This window comes from Hyperolius riggenbachi, chromosome 5, assembly GCF_040937935.1.
Source record: "Hyperolius riggenbachi isolate aHypRig1 chromosome 5, aHypRig1.pri, whole genome shotgun sequence".
Taxonomy (NCBI): domain Eukaryota; kingdom Metazoa; phylum Chordata; class Amphibia; order Anura; family Hyperoliidae; genus Hyperolius; species Hyperolius riggenbachi.
In genome coordinates, this window is record NC_090650.1 from 355,075,218 (window position 1) to 355,090,224 (window position 15,007).

The window sequence follows — 15,007 nt, forward strand, 5'->3', positions numbered from 1 at the left end:
GGCCACTTTTCCACAGGCAGTTGAACTGTGTGCTCAGCAAGCAATTACCAGCCAGGCAGCAGTGAGCAGTTACCAGGCAGCAGCAAGCAGTTGTGAGAGCCTGAGAGGTATTTCACTGCCTATCAACTACCCGTGGAAAAGAGCCCTAAGGCCTCTTTTCCACGAACTGTTTACAGGCAGTGAAATGCCTCTCAAACTCTCACAACTGCTTGCTGCTGCCTGGTAACTGCTTGCTGCTGCCTGGTAACTGCTTGCTGCTGCCTGGCAACTGCTTGCTGAGCACACAGCTCAACAGTTTGTGGAAAGGAGGCCTTACTTGTGTAACATTAATTTGTGTCAATTATTTTTTTTTCTTCCTTTAAACAAAATTGGAATTTCAGTTTTAAAGGGAACCTGAAGAGACAGGTATGTGGAAGTTGCCATATATATTTCATTTTAAACAATACCAGTCGCCTGGCAGTCCTGCTGGTCATCCAGGCATCAGTGTTTGAATCACACACCTGAAACAAGCATGCAGCTAATCTTGTCAGATTCTTGTCAGAAACATCTAATCTGCATGCTTTTTCAGGGTCTATGGGTAAAGGCTCATACACACGCTCAAAAAAAGTCTTTTAAATGCACAAATATCGAAAACTTTTGTTGTTCAAACAAACCAAAAAAGTTGTTTGCTATTGTTCAAACAACTGATAAGACGCAGCTCAAGTCAATCCAACAGTCGGATTGACGTGATCTGCGCCTTATCAGTTGCTTGAACAATAGCAAACAACTTTTTTGGTTTGTTTCAACAACAAAAGTTGTTTGATAATTGTGCATTTAAAAGACTTTTCTTGAACGTGTGTATGAGCCAAATGCTGGGAATACACGGCTCGATTTTGAGCCATTAAGATGGCTCGATATATAATTTCCGACATGTCCGATCTCCCGCCCGATCGTTTCGCCGCTCGATTCCGGATTGAAGTGAATGGAAAAAGATAAGGAAAACGAGCAGAAGATAAGAGAATTGACTGCGAAATCAAGTGGCAAAACGATCGAGCAGGAGAATCGAGCGGCATAATCGAGCTGTGTATTCCCATCCTTAAAAGTATTTAAAGCTGAGGATCAGCAGGACAGCCGGCAATTTGTTTAAAAGGAAATAAATATGGCAGCCTCCAAATCACTCTCTTTCCAGTTCCCTTTAAGTACAACAATAGGGAGATTATGAAAGCTGACACCGGCAAATTCTTTCTAAAATGGATTTAGTTGTGACTGCCACGATGAACCTCTCCTTCCTACTCTGCGTCACACTCTGCGTCACTGACCCAGAATGAGTATGCAGATGACGTGCATTCTGACTCCATTCTACTTCACTCTGCCCAGAGGGCAGCATGCTTGTTGTTGCAGGTCTTTGGCTCAAAACCTATCATAGTCAAAAGGCCACCATGCACGACAAAAAGGCAGCTATCCCATCTGAGGACTGCAGTGGCAGCTTTCTACATCTCTCAGTATAGGTCATATTTAATGATGTGCTCAGACATGAGGCATAAGTGCATGCATGTATAATGACAGATCTCTCCTGCAGTGCCCATCAGAAGTGTTTCTATCTTATATCTCATGCAAAGCTGCTTCTCTTGCAGACTGGATCTGAGACAGCAGCCCGGGGAGACACACAGGGGACTCCTGGAACTAATGAGTCCGAAAACACAGACACTACACGTCATGTCTTCTCTTTCTCCTGGCTCAATTCCTTACCAGAGTAACAACTTATCATGAGAAACTGCTCTTGTCCACAGTGTCAGTATGAAACACTCCTACGCTCGCTGTGAACACTCCTAATACACTACTGTAGATTTCCAGCACTGCAGCTGTTTTATATTTTCACTTTTTTCTTTCATGTTTTGTATGGTCTTTGCTCCCCCACTTTAGAATGGAAAATAATGAGAAAAAATGAATATCTACAAAATGGCAGTGATTACTGCATGGAAAGCGCACCAAGCTGGGCAATAGAAAATTCAGAGTTTTACTAGGAAATAGCCATCAAGTTTATACATCTGTCTCAGAAGCCTCTGATGGAACCTTGGATACAGCAGGTTTGATTTAGGGCTTATTTCCACGTGTGTTGCTGAATTGGACGCTGCACCCGTGCTGTGTGACGCCGCAGCCGAATCGCTATAGCTGTGCCATGCAGAGAAGGTTAAAGATAAAATGGAACCCTAGGCAAGATAACACTTTTTGTCCAGCGCTTATGATCACCTGGCTTTTTTTTGCTAGATTTGGTGGGAGATATCATCCACCGGCCCCCTAGATACTATCCAGGCCCTAGGCAACTGCCTAGGTTTACATTGTGGATGATCTGGCCCTAGTGCCATCCACGGCTATAGGGATTCAGATGCGGTCTACCGAAAACTGCACCTGGCACTATTTATTATTATTTTTTTTGACTGTATGTATTTCAGATGTAGCCTACTGATTTCAATAGGCTGCGATTCCGCATTTGAAATTGCGTGAGGAAAATGGCCCCAATACGAAGCTTGTGGAAATAGGCCCTAAGGGAGGGTTCACGCATACATCCTCGAAAAATTGCCTATGGTTTACCACGGATGATTTTTGTAGGGTGTGTTTTAATGTACACATTATCCACAGTTGGCTGGAAGCAGCTGATTGTCAGATATGGGAATCACATCACACAAAGGGCTTGATTCACTAAACCGTGATAACTCAAATATCACACCTTATCAAAGATATCACCTAATGAAAAGATATCACACCTTATGAAAACATATCACACCTTATCAAAGATTTATCAAAGTTAACTTGCTTTATCAGAGTAGCATAGCGAGCACTACGAACCCGCAGGGGCTCAGGGCAGGACGAGTGCCATTGCCAATTAGCAGGTATACGTTTGTAGCGCTCGCTATGCTACTCTGATAAGGCATGTTAACTTTGATAAGGTGTGATATCTTTGATAAGGTGTGATATCTTTTCATAAGGTGTGATCTTTGATGAGGTGTGATATTTGAGTTATCACGGTTTAGTGAATCAAGCCCACAGTGCGCAATATTAAGCTGCAAGCAGCAAGTTTTTTTACCCGCATGCAGGAACCTCATCTAGAAATGAATTAATCCATTGATTAACATGGACTGTCACATCTGGTGCGATTCTGCTTGCGGGCAAACCATTGTGCGATCCCCTCAAGTGTAGCCCCTGCCTTACGGAGACAGGTACAAGGAAAGCTGGAGCAAAAGATTTCAGGCTTCAGCAGCTTCATGGAGCAAGGATGATTCTGATTGGTCAGCAGCTTCATGGAGCAAGGATGATTCTGATTGGTCAGCAGCTTCATGGAGCAAGGATGATTCTGATTGGTCAGCAGCTTCATGGAGCAAGGATGATTCTGATTGGTCAGCAGCTTCATGGAGCAAGGATGATTCTGATTGATTCCTCTGGACAATCGTTGCATTTTGATCTAGTTTTCTTTTGCACCAGTCTCGATAAACCATCTCCAGTGTCTTCTGGATATGTAACGAGGCCCCTGGTCAGATTGCCAGCAAGGGCTGTTGGAGCCTATGCTGTCTGAGTGTCTGGAACCTGGAATTCAGAAAATGACTGCCTCTATCAAAAGCGTCTCATTTGTGCTTTGAGTTGGACAGATAAGCCAACTTATTTGTAATAGTGATGTAAACAGAAGATTTTGCAATTTAGGAGACCTGTTTAATAGAATGAAGTCTGTTATTATTCAGTAGTTTGTTGTACCCTAAAAGAGGTTGTTGCTAAAGGATTTCAATGTAGCGGAGTTATCAAAAAAATGTGCACAGAAATCCAGAACTAAACATGGGGTAACTGTCCACATCCAGAGCAGGATTATCCACCAGGCGACTCTGCAGGTGATTGGGGACTAGAGGGTGTCAAAGGGTTCACCTGCCACCTCCTTGACCTCTCTCCACTTGCGCTTACTAAATGAACCACAAGGGGGCCCCAAATCTACTACCTTGCCTAAGGCCCCATTACATCTTAATACATCTCTGTCCACATCTACCAATCAAATTCAGCTGTTCAGTGAAAAGGGGGATTTATTTAGACGTCTGGGCCTTCCTTCAGTTTTATTTTTACAGTGAAGTGGTTAAATCAGGCCCAGTGCGCTAGAGAAGCATGGTCACAGGACGTAAATATGGCTGTTTCTATCGGTGTGGTGTTGTAGGGAAGAGGCCTCTGTGACCACTTGTGTACATTAAACCAATATGGCAAGCAATTGATCCCTCCATGATTGCAAATCGATCAGCTAGTGATTGATTTCTTACCACATTGGTCAATCAATCTTGGATTTCAACAGAAATGTATCAAAAATTAATCATAACCTTGTGTGTTGCAACTTGTGCCACATAATGTAGTACAATGCTGCAGAGTCAATCATCTCTCCTCTCCACCCACTCAATGGAGACGTTGCCCAGATAGAAGTGCCTGCCCTGACTCTGCTGAATGGTACATATGGTATGCCTGAGGCCGGAGGGGATGAATAGATTAAACAAGCCTCATAATGTTCTAGCTTGCTGTAGCATACAGTTAATAATAAAAATTCCAGTATTTGTATTGTGCTTTTCTCCTGTCGGACTCAAAGTACTTGAGCAGTAGCAGTGTTAGGGAATCTCACCCAAGAACTCCTTACTGAATAGGTGGTGGCTTACTGAAAAAAGAAGTACCGAGATTTGAACCCAGGTCTCCTGTGCAGGGCCGGCACTGGCAGTGAGGCAAAAGGGGGGCAATTGGAGGGGGACCACTCCAGGGTAGAGATGTCGTGAACATAGAATTTTCTGCAAATGTTCACGAACAGGCGAATCTGGGGAACCGCCATAGACTTCAATGGGCAGGCAAATTTTAAAACCTACAAAGACTGTTTCTGGCCCAAAAGTGATGGAAAAGTTGTTTCAAGGGGTCAGGGGCGTGCCAGAGGGGGATCCATGCCAAACAAAAGTCCCTCCAAAAATTACAGAGTTGACACAAAGTCAGGTTTTGATCCCTAAAGGACAGAAATCACATTATGCACAGCTCTGGGTGTCAGTGAGCTTTGGAGTATCACACAGAGAGATGCAATAGTACTATCAGAATACAGTGAAATAATAATGCACTGGGGTGGTTCTGTGCCTGCAAAGTAATGAGGCAACAGCAGTAGTGTGCACACAGCTCTGGGTGTCAGTGGGCTGTGGAGTGTCACACACAAAAAAAGACACATCAGAGCGATGTGCTAGCCCTGAAAAGGCCTGTTTGGGGTGCTTTCACAGCAAGTTAGGAACAAGAACACAGGCCTAGCTAATGCTTTCCCTACATATCTGCAGCAAGTCTGACCCTGCTCTCAATAACAGTCAGCAGCCAGCAGAGAATTAATCCAATATGGCCACCACTACTGCTTTCTTATAGGGGGGTGGGGGGTCCAGGAGGGGGTGCTAGCTGATTGGCTGCCATATCTCTGCTAACTGTGAGGTAAGGGGTTAAAGTTTAGCTCAAAGATAATGTATAGGGGGAAAATCAAAGACGCCAAATGTTCGCTGTTCACCGCGAATGCAAATGTTCGCTGTTCACCGCGAATGCGAACAGCCGATGTTCGCAGAATACTGCCCGCCGGCAAACTGTTCAGGCCATCTCTGCTCCAGGGGCCTCCACATCACCGGACCCCCAGGTGGCCTCCCCCAACTGCTCCCTGTGACCCCACATGTTCGGTAGTTCAGCGGCCTTTGAAACATTTCGACAGGTGAGAGATTTTAAGGCAGCTGAACTACTGAATGGGGGCCATGGGGAGCAGTCTGGGGAGGCCACCTGGTAAGTCTGGCGGCACAGAGGCCCCAGGAGTTGATTTTCATGGGGTGGTCCCCCAAGTTACTTTTGCTCTAGGGCCCCTGTGTGGTTTAAACCAGCCCTGTTCCTGTGTCAGAGGCAGAGCCCTTAACCGTTACACTGTTCAGTCAGTTCTCTGGTACTTGGAGGTCATCAGGCCCCCTAAGGTTAATCACACTACATTAAATTATTGATCTGGCCAATGGTTATGATAACTACGCAGAACACAGGATAAAGAGTGTTTGGCAACCAAGTTCGGTCTCTTCTGTTGCAGTTTAAGTTTTAGAAAGTTTAAGAAAGCTTCAAACTCCCTGCATCTGATAAAAAGAAAAAAACAATCTGTTTTCCCAAATGATACAAAAGTGTTACATGTGTTGCTTTATGTGAAGAATTTGATGTCACTTGTTATAACAATCTGCTTTAGGGCTCAAACCCACTAGCAGCCTTTTCTAAGCGCTAGTGATTTGAAAAAGCTCTTGCTAATGCAAATCTATGGGGGATTGTTATAAAATCACATCACTCAATTGGGATCACACTCATAGCATTACATTAGCAAGAGCTTGTCAAATCACAACTGCTTAGTAACGGCTTAATAATGTACCGCTAGTGGGTTCCAGGCCTTGGATAGTCTCCTTCATATCTGGCAAAAGTCTACCCAAGGCTAGAAGAGCAACTTGCGAATATAAAGGGAATAGTGTACACTAAAGGCAATAATGAGCTACATATGAAAATAATTACACTTTAGCCATGTTAATATCAAGATTTCAAGAAAAAAATAGATAAAGCTAAAGGTAAGTCCAGAACAAAAAGTGGGTAATAGTACAAAAAAACTTTTAACGAATATTTCCTTTTCGGGAGAAAACAGAGCTGTCTTCATGTATTGCCAAACACAATCCCAGCAGCTGGAGAACGGTTTGTATGGAACTGGTGTGATCAATGGTGGTGACATACAGATCTCCTCCATCACAATGCACAAGATATCTGTCCAATTATGGCCAACCGGATAAAAGGGACACACAAAGACTTTGGTAATAGAGATGACTTTGATGTAAATTGCATATGGCTTTGAACTGGGCCAACCAAATGCAGTTACCAACAATCTGTCCTAGTTCCAAGATGCCTGGAATTTGCAACCAGGTTTGCATTTACTCTGAAAAACAGCGTCTCAATTGTATACAATGAACAGAGGCGCCAAAAGTATAAAATTAGATTAAATGATCTTAAAATCCAACTCAAATGGCAAAAATGAAGGAGGAAGTGGTGGTCTTACCTTCCTCAAGCAGACACGACAACGACTGCGATTCAGACAGTCAAACACATTTATTAGAAACCCCCCCCCCCCCAAGAGGTGTTTAACTTGTATCCTTGTGCAGATCGCTTGATACTCCTCCCTGTATTGCCTGATGAAGCGGGATTGAGCCTGCTTCATCAGGCTCAATCAGTTTCTAATAAATGTGTTTGACTGTCTGAAATTGTATACAATTTTGAGTTCACCCTTGGTGGAGGGTTGCTACCCTTTCTTCCTGTCTACAGAGAGCGACTTCTTAATCCTGAGTGGGGTCAGGATAATCTCCCCACCTGCCTTTACAGTGGTTGCCTGCTGGTGACCCTGACTTGTGAGTATCTAGCAATACAAATTTATTGCCACCTTATCCAGTACGTATTACACTATTGGGGCTCTTGGTGTTCCCTGTTTTTAACAGCGTCTCAATGATCATCTCTATTTGGTAGCTGTTCCAAGAGTAACTGATATTAATAAACATATCAGTTCTCACACATGAAATGCCTGAGTCTCCCAAGCAGTCTCTAGTTCTCGCTTAGCAGCCAATCCGGTTCTTCCTTCCCTGTTGCTAGGTAGGTTATAAATCACAAGGGGAAAACTGTGCGCTTGGGGGGTGGGGGGGGGGGGGGAAGTATAAATAAATTACAGTCAGACGCTTCATATATATACCCCAGTTTGTGTTCAATTCGCACATCTAGTTATGCGCCAGAAAATTAATGCACACCTGAAGTGAGAGGAAAAGGAGGCTGACATTTATTTCCCATTAAAAAATGTAAATTGGCTGACTGTCCTGCTGATCCTCTGCCTCTAACGCTTATAGTCATAGACCCTGAACAAGATGCAGATCAGGTGTTTCTGACTGACTGAAGTCTGACTGGATTTGTTGCCCACAGTATAGGTTAGCCAGGTAGGTGCCCTGGTATATGTAGCCAGGTATAGGTGCCCCCAATATAGGTAGCCAAGTATAGTTGCCCAATTATAGGTAGCCAGTATAGTTGCCCCCAGTATAGGTAACCAAGTATAGATGCCCCCAGTATAGGCGTCAGTATAGTTTCCCCCAGTATAGGTAATCAGTATAGTTGCCCCCAGTATAGGCAGCCAGTATTGGTGCCCCCAGTATAGGCAGTCCGTATAGTTGCCCCCAGTATAGGCAATCAATATAGTTGCACCCAGTATAGGCAGCCAGTATAGTTGCCCTCAGTATAGGTAAGCCAGGTAAGTGCCCCCAGTTAGGCAGCCAGTATGGTTGGCCACAGTATAGGTAACCAGTTTAATTTCCCACAGTGTAGGTTAGCCAGGTAGGTGCCCCCGGTAGGTAGCCAGCCAGCTCAACACAATAACACACTGGCTGACTGGCTGCAAGTCTGTGACAAACTGCTCACCTTCAGCCAGTCGGCCGTCCTCCATTCTTCCTCACTCAGGACAGCAGTGGCACCTCCTCCCTTCTGCTGTGCAAGTCAAATGAAACACTCCTGCTCTCCTGCCTCCCCCCCTCCTCACTCACTGTCAGACTCCTTACACAGCTGCTTTTCTCCATGAGGACCTCTTCACCCCGCTCTCTCTCTCTCCTTTTGCTTCTCCTCCTACTCTGACTGCATTCTGTAAGTGTAATCACACAGTACAAACATGCCACCCTTGTAATATCTGCGCCTGATGCAAGTGTTTCACCTTGCTTCATGAGAGAACCGGCCCTGGCTGGCAGGTCATTGGTATTGTTTACAAATAAATAAATATGACAGCCTCTGTATTTCCCTCCCTTCAGGTGTCCGTAAAAAAAAACAAAAAAAAACACAATGAAATGTTTACATAGAACAAAGGTTCAGTTCACTGCACACCGCCACACATTGAGATTTATTCACAAAAATGATCTCATAAATTCTCTCACCTTACTTATTTACTTTTGATTCATCTCTCCTTATCTTTCCTAACTCACGATTTACCTCTTCTTATTTGACTTAACCCATGATTTATGGGTTACAGTGTACATGACTTCACTCATGATTTAGCTTTCCTAATCATCACTAATCTCTCATGAATTAGCTCTCCTGTGCTTGTCCGTTTATCTCATGAATTAGTTCTTTAGTGCTTTGGTGAAAAATAAGTAAAGGTTCCCATACATCTAGTAATGGATGGGCAGATTGACCAAGATATAGATCTTTTTCTCGTCGAATCTGATCAGAGAGAGTTCTGTTGGCTGCCCATACACAGCAGGCTGATTCCCGACCGTTTTAATGCTGAAATCGATCTGGAATCGGCTTTGTGACGCTGCCTTGCCACCTCCGTCGCTGCCCCCCAAATGTTATATGTGCCCTCGATGCCCGTAAATTAAAAATATCTTACCCATCTGGTCACAGTGCATCCACCTTCTCATCTTATGCATTCATGTCCCATGTGACTGCTGTGCACAGCACGTGTCGCATGTGTGATGTCACACGCGTGCCAGTGCTGTACGTGTAAGCCACACGGGACTCAAATATGCATAAAAAGAGCAGGTGGATTCGTGACAGCCAGATAGGTGAGATATTTCAATGCACAAGTACCGGGGCGGGACAGCGGCCAGGGTTCCAACGCATCCATCACTATCCTGATATTGCACGCCCTTACCACCATGTACCACCATGTACCCAATCGACCACATTGGTCCAAGGTTTCCCAGCATGTCCGATCAATGCATTCGACCAATTTCACCCCCAAATCGGTTCAATCGTCAATCAAGTATGCTTATTGCAGCACCAATTTTCCTCCGATTTGATAATTATCGAATTGGATGGTCGATCGGCCGCAAAATCTCTAGATGTATGGCCGGCTGGCCGCCTTAAGTTAAGCCAATTCAGAAGCAAAGCTTTGTGATTCAGCTCCCTTATTTCACTTCACATTACATCATTGTAACCTCAAAATGAGAGTCAATATATAATTATAGTACTAAAGTAAAAAAAAAAATATTAACTAATAAAGTTAAATAAGCATGGTTTGGTTACAGTATTATTTATAATCGATGCTGTGATGTGGACTGCACCAATGGCTTTACACCCCCATGCAGAGATAACATTCATCCCCTGCTAAAAGGCAGTACTGTCTGGTTACACTAGAAAACCACCTTTTACAATGTGTCTTACTCTGCTCCGTTTCCAATTTCATATGAAATATTGAGATGATTTACCAGAAAGAGTGGTTGTAGTGAAGTCCCAGTAAGTGCCATGAGGCTGTCTTCTCTTCATACATCAAATCATGTGCAGGGAAGTGAAAAAGTGAGGTTTGTTTTTGTTTTGTTTGTTTCATCTGATTGGATATGTCAAGTGAATTAGGATTCCTGTACTTCTTCTGGAGGAGATCAGCCCTTTAGTACATATTTGAAGACTTGTTGCTTTCTCCTTACCCACATGCTATATAGAGCTGGATTAACTCTTAGTTGTGACTGAACCAAGCAAGAATTCCACTGCAGTAAAGATGCTTAGTGTGCTTGGACTACAATCACTGGCCATGTCTCCTGGGAGGGTCCTAGTTTATGACTTTGTTCTAGCCAGCTCTGAGTTTTAATCTCATTCCTTTCTGCTGGATCTCAAGTAGGTTTGTCAATGAAATCTAATTGCAGTGTTTTTAATTTGCACGGAGGTAAAGGACCACGGCTTGCCCAGAAGAAATTAACATGAACGGAAGTAGCTTTGCAGATTTTATTAAAAATATAGATATTAAAACATTGTTTACACACCAATGTTGTGCGAACTCTGAAAAGATGTTTTTATTATGGAAATGTATACAATAAACTTTTGATGCAAAATAAATTACAGCCATGTTTCATTTCTTTTCTTTTTCTTCTATACCTGCTTTCCAGAGAAAACCCATTAGATCCAATAGATTTCTTTTAACCAGTTCGGCTCAGACTTGGAAGCCCTATCTCAACTGGTATGGATGGTTAAAGGACAGCTGAAGAAAGGGAGATATGGAGGCTGCCATGTTTATATCCTTTTAAGCATTACCAGTTGCCTGGCAGCCCTGCTGATCTTCTGCCTCTAATACTTTTAGCCATAAACCCTGAACAAGCATGCAGCAGATCAGGTGTTTCTGACATTATTGTCAGATCTGACACAACACGATTAGCTGCATGCTGGTTTCTGGTGTGATTCGAACACTACTGCAGCCACATAGATCAGCAGGGCTGCCAGGCAACTGGTCTTGTTTAAAAGTAAGTAAATATGGCAGCCTTCATATTCTTCTCACTTCAGTTGTGCTGTAAATATATATTACAAAAGTAAGCCTCCCTTCCTCCCCCCCCCAAGGGGCGTCAAAGAAAGAAATAATTTACAAATGACATCTGTTGCCTTTTCACTGTAGTGGAATACACCCGGAGCATGCTGAATGATAGCTATAGGCTCTCGTCCCATTTGCTCACCCAGGGGACCAGCAGCAAGGGCATTGCATGGCAATGTGATGCTGGCCCCCACAGGCACCCAACGGGTTGCAGAGTGCATCTTCTATGTCTGAAGCTATAGAAAAATAAACAAATGGTATCAGGGCAGCACAATGGTACATCATACTGTATAGTTTGTGCTAGATGCAGGAAACTCTTTGGCAGGTGAGGAAGGACCTGTTATTTCCCAATGATGTCCATCAGTTTCCTGTTGCTGTGGGCTTGCTGGGCTATCTGCTCGGCTCTGGCCATTTCCAAGACTTCCCGGAGCAGGTGGAAAGTGAGGTCCAGGGAAATCGGGGGCTCCTCCGCACGTTTCCCTCTTTCCGTGGGCTCCTCCTGAACTGAGAATGGGGAATCTGCTCCATCCATGATGCCAGACCTGATGCCCGGCTGGCTGCTCCATTGCTGGGGCTGGAGCTGCTGCAGAGCCCGCAGAAAGTTACTGGAGGGGTTGGAGGAGGCATCAGCCAGGCGTCCGGAGCTCGGAGACTTGTGGAGGTTCCCCAGTCGTAGGAAGTACTCTTCTCCCATCCGCAGTAGATAGGGCTGGTACTCGGGGAGGAGAGGCGGAGGAGGTCCGTTGGATGATGCTGAAGATTTGCTGAAGGCTCTGCACTCCTGATAGGGGAGGAGAGCCACCAGGAGGACCACCGTGCCCACCAACACTTGCAACTTCATGTTCTCCGGAATGTGGGATCTAGAACAGAACAGACCTGGGGAGGGAAGAAGAAGCAGAAGGGATAGTGAGAGGCACAGGAGGATCTGGGGAAGGCATGAGGGCAACAACACATAGGGTAGACTGGACAGAGCAGAGACTGGCTGGTAGGTTGCCTGGAGCTCTCCATGGTGCTGAAGTGCCTCCTCAGCTGATAGCAGGCACAGAATGGACAGGTGAGCGCTTCACTCTTAATCTGCTCACATTATCTACAGTCACTAATCATTAAAATGCTACAGTATATAATGCATACCTCCTACCTGTCACCTCACACGTCTAAAGCTGCCCACTAATGATACAATCTTCATTGTACAATCTTACCACTTCTATGTAACGCAAGCAACTATCTAAAGTATCCACATAGATTTGGTAAGACTGTACAATCATAACTGTATCATTGATGGGCACCTTTAAGAGCGATCCTGCTACTTGCTATATACACACTACACTGCAGCTAAGCCAGCAACCTGAGACACTTATAACTTCACAATTCCATGATATGAGGCAATCGCACAACACATCGTCACTGATAGCGTGTCATCACTATCCATATGTACTCATCACAACACCTGATGATCATCTCACCTACTACTACATACACACCTCTTCGCCATCCTATTCAGAGTTGATCATGTTTGCCACAATACAATGACATCAGTGACATACTGGTGCTGTCATACGCGCATTAATGCAATTGTTATAGATCATGACACCTGCTCTAATATGCGCCACATATGTAATGCTGCTAGTGTCATTTGTTGTATAAAGCGCTGTGGCGGGGGTCATGGCACGAGCTACACTATAAAAGTGTGCATTTATCAAACTGCCTAATCCTGTCACTTGCTACAGATATAAAGACATTTTAAACAACTGTTATTTAATAACTCTACTACAATATAACTGTTTAACACAATCATAACTTGCTATAACTGTATAGCTTAATTATAACACACGTACCCCCAATCACGTCAACTGCTTACATTAAAACTAACAATATGAATACATTTTACTCAATTATATATATTGTTGCATAACCCTGCCTCCGTTATCAAACTTTTCTGTTACAAGTTCTAATGTATAAACTGCAAACTGGAGACCTGATCGGACTTTTATCAAACTTGCATAAAAGTCACCATAAAAACAAAGCTCGTATCAACTTCACCTAAACCTTGTTATTATTAGTAAGTATTCAGCGTAGTCATAGCTAAAAAAATATTAGAACTAATTTGTAGAACACGATCTACCTGCCATGCCAAAGTATTTACATCTTCCTACTATGCTATAAGCAAAAACCCTACATGTTCAGTAAAAAGAAGAGACACATTTTTCGCTATATCAGTTAAAAAATGCACCAAATTAATTATGCTAATATTAGTAACTTTACTCCCCTTACCTATACTTCATCACTGACCATATGCTACAATTTATATAGATTAACTTTTGCTATAAAGTCATATTACAATTGATTAACAATAAACCTTCCTGCTGTTATCAGAATACTCCTTGTGCACTTTGCGATCCTACAGAAGAACTACATAAAAAGTGACTTGTAAAAAACTCCCATAGCTTGGAAAATAAAAAGCAAAAAAGCAACCCACAAATCTGTTTGATGTCCAAGAGTTCTGTGGCTGCCTGGCTGATCGCACAGTAAAGTATAAAGTACATAGTAGTAGTATTTAGCACTCACTTGGCTAAGGGTCCTGTTGTATGGCTGGGGCTGCAGCTGGGTAACACAGCCACAGTATCACAGCATGAATGTCCTCCTCTGCAGCTGATCGCTCCTCTCTATTAGGATGGCATAGCTTGGAGTTGTGCTACGGGCTTACTCACTGGGGGAAGCCTGGATGGCGGATTTTATAGCGTAGACCCTCTTCCACAATCACGCAGCTCTTGCCTAATAAGCTGACGCTCTCTTGACAACGATTGCGTGCTACGGATCCTCTACTGAATAAATAATGGCTCCTCGGAGCAATGGGCAGAGTTCTGCTATCACAACAAGGAATCTCACATCCAATAATCTTCCCAGGTAGTTATCGCTTCTTGGGTGACGTCAGTGACACCTAGAGTGGAAGCGATATTCACTCCCATTGACAAAAAAACTTCAATGAAAGATCTTTTTTTCCAAGAGCTCTAAGCACCAAGCCAGCGATCTTTCACTAGCAAAGGTTAGTGCAGAGCCTAAATGACGCTATTTGCTAATGTGCCCTCCCATCTGCAATGCTCATTAGACGTAATAGTAAGATGATGGTCACTTTAGAAATAAACCATAAATATAACACTGAGCACATTACTTTTTGGCTTATTGTGAAACAGTGCAGAGTGCAACTAAGTAGCTTTTTTTTTAGTAATTTACTTATGAGGAACTGATGGAATTTGTAAAAAGGGTATTTCTTCCATACTGAGATTCAACAGGATTCATTCACAGTAATGTTACAACATATTTGACTGTACAGTTTAAAGAGCAACTCCAGTGACAATAATGTAATAAAAAGTGCTTCATTTTTACAATAATTATGTATAAATGGTTTAGTCAGTGTTTACCCGTTTGTAAAATCGTTCCTCTCCCTGATTCACATTCTGACATTTAGCATATGGTGAAATGTTTACTGCTGGCAGGTGATGTCAGTGGAAGGAGATGCTGCTTGCTTTTTTGGGGGGCAGTTGTAAACAGCTGTAAACAGCTGTTATTTCCCACAATGCAACAAGGCTCTCACAGTGTGATGTCAGAACCATGGTCCTGACATCACACTGTGGGAGGGGTTTCACCACAATATCAGCTATACAGACATCTCTGATGATC

General features: G+C 43.5%; 2 protein-coding genes across 4 annotated transcripts in view; one reads left to right on the plus strand and one right to left on the minus strand.

Moving 5' to 3' along the window:
* Window positions 1-7,689, plus strand: part of TRIM55 (tripartite motif containing 55) — a 232,639-nt gene extending 224,950 nt beyond the window's left edge. For 2 of the 3 annotated variants that reach the window (XM_068237449.1, XM_068237452.1), the window contains exon 10: window positions 1,614-7,689. In XM_068237449.1, coding sequence (XP_068093550.1) covers window positions 1,614-1,736 — 123 coding nt within the window. In that variant the 3' untranslated portion in view covers window positions 1,737-7,689. The remainder of the gene's footprint in view (window positions 1-1,613) is intronic. The other variant, XM_068237450.1, reaches the window with a different exon arrangement.
* Window positions 7,690-11,291: 3,602 nt separating this feature from the next.
* On the minus strand, window positions 11,292-14,122 carry CRH (corticotropin releasing hormone). The gene is made up of 2 exons (XM_068237453.1): window positions 13,895-14,122; window positions 11,292-12,205 (listed from the first exon to the last, which is right to left on the minus strand). The coding sequence occupies exon 2, from the start codon at window positions 12,168-12,170 to the stop codon at window positions 11,670-11,672; it is 501 nt and encodes a 166-aa protein (XP_068093554.1). The 5' UTR covers window positions 12,171-12,205; window positions 13,895-14,122; the 3' UTR covers window positions 11,292-11,669.
* Between the last annotated feature and the right edge of the window lie 885 nt (window positions 14,123-15,007).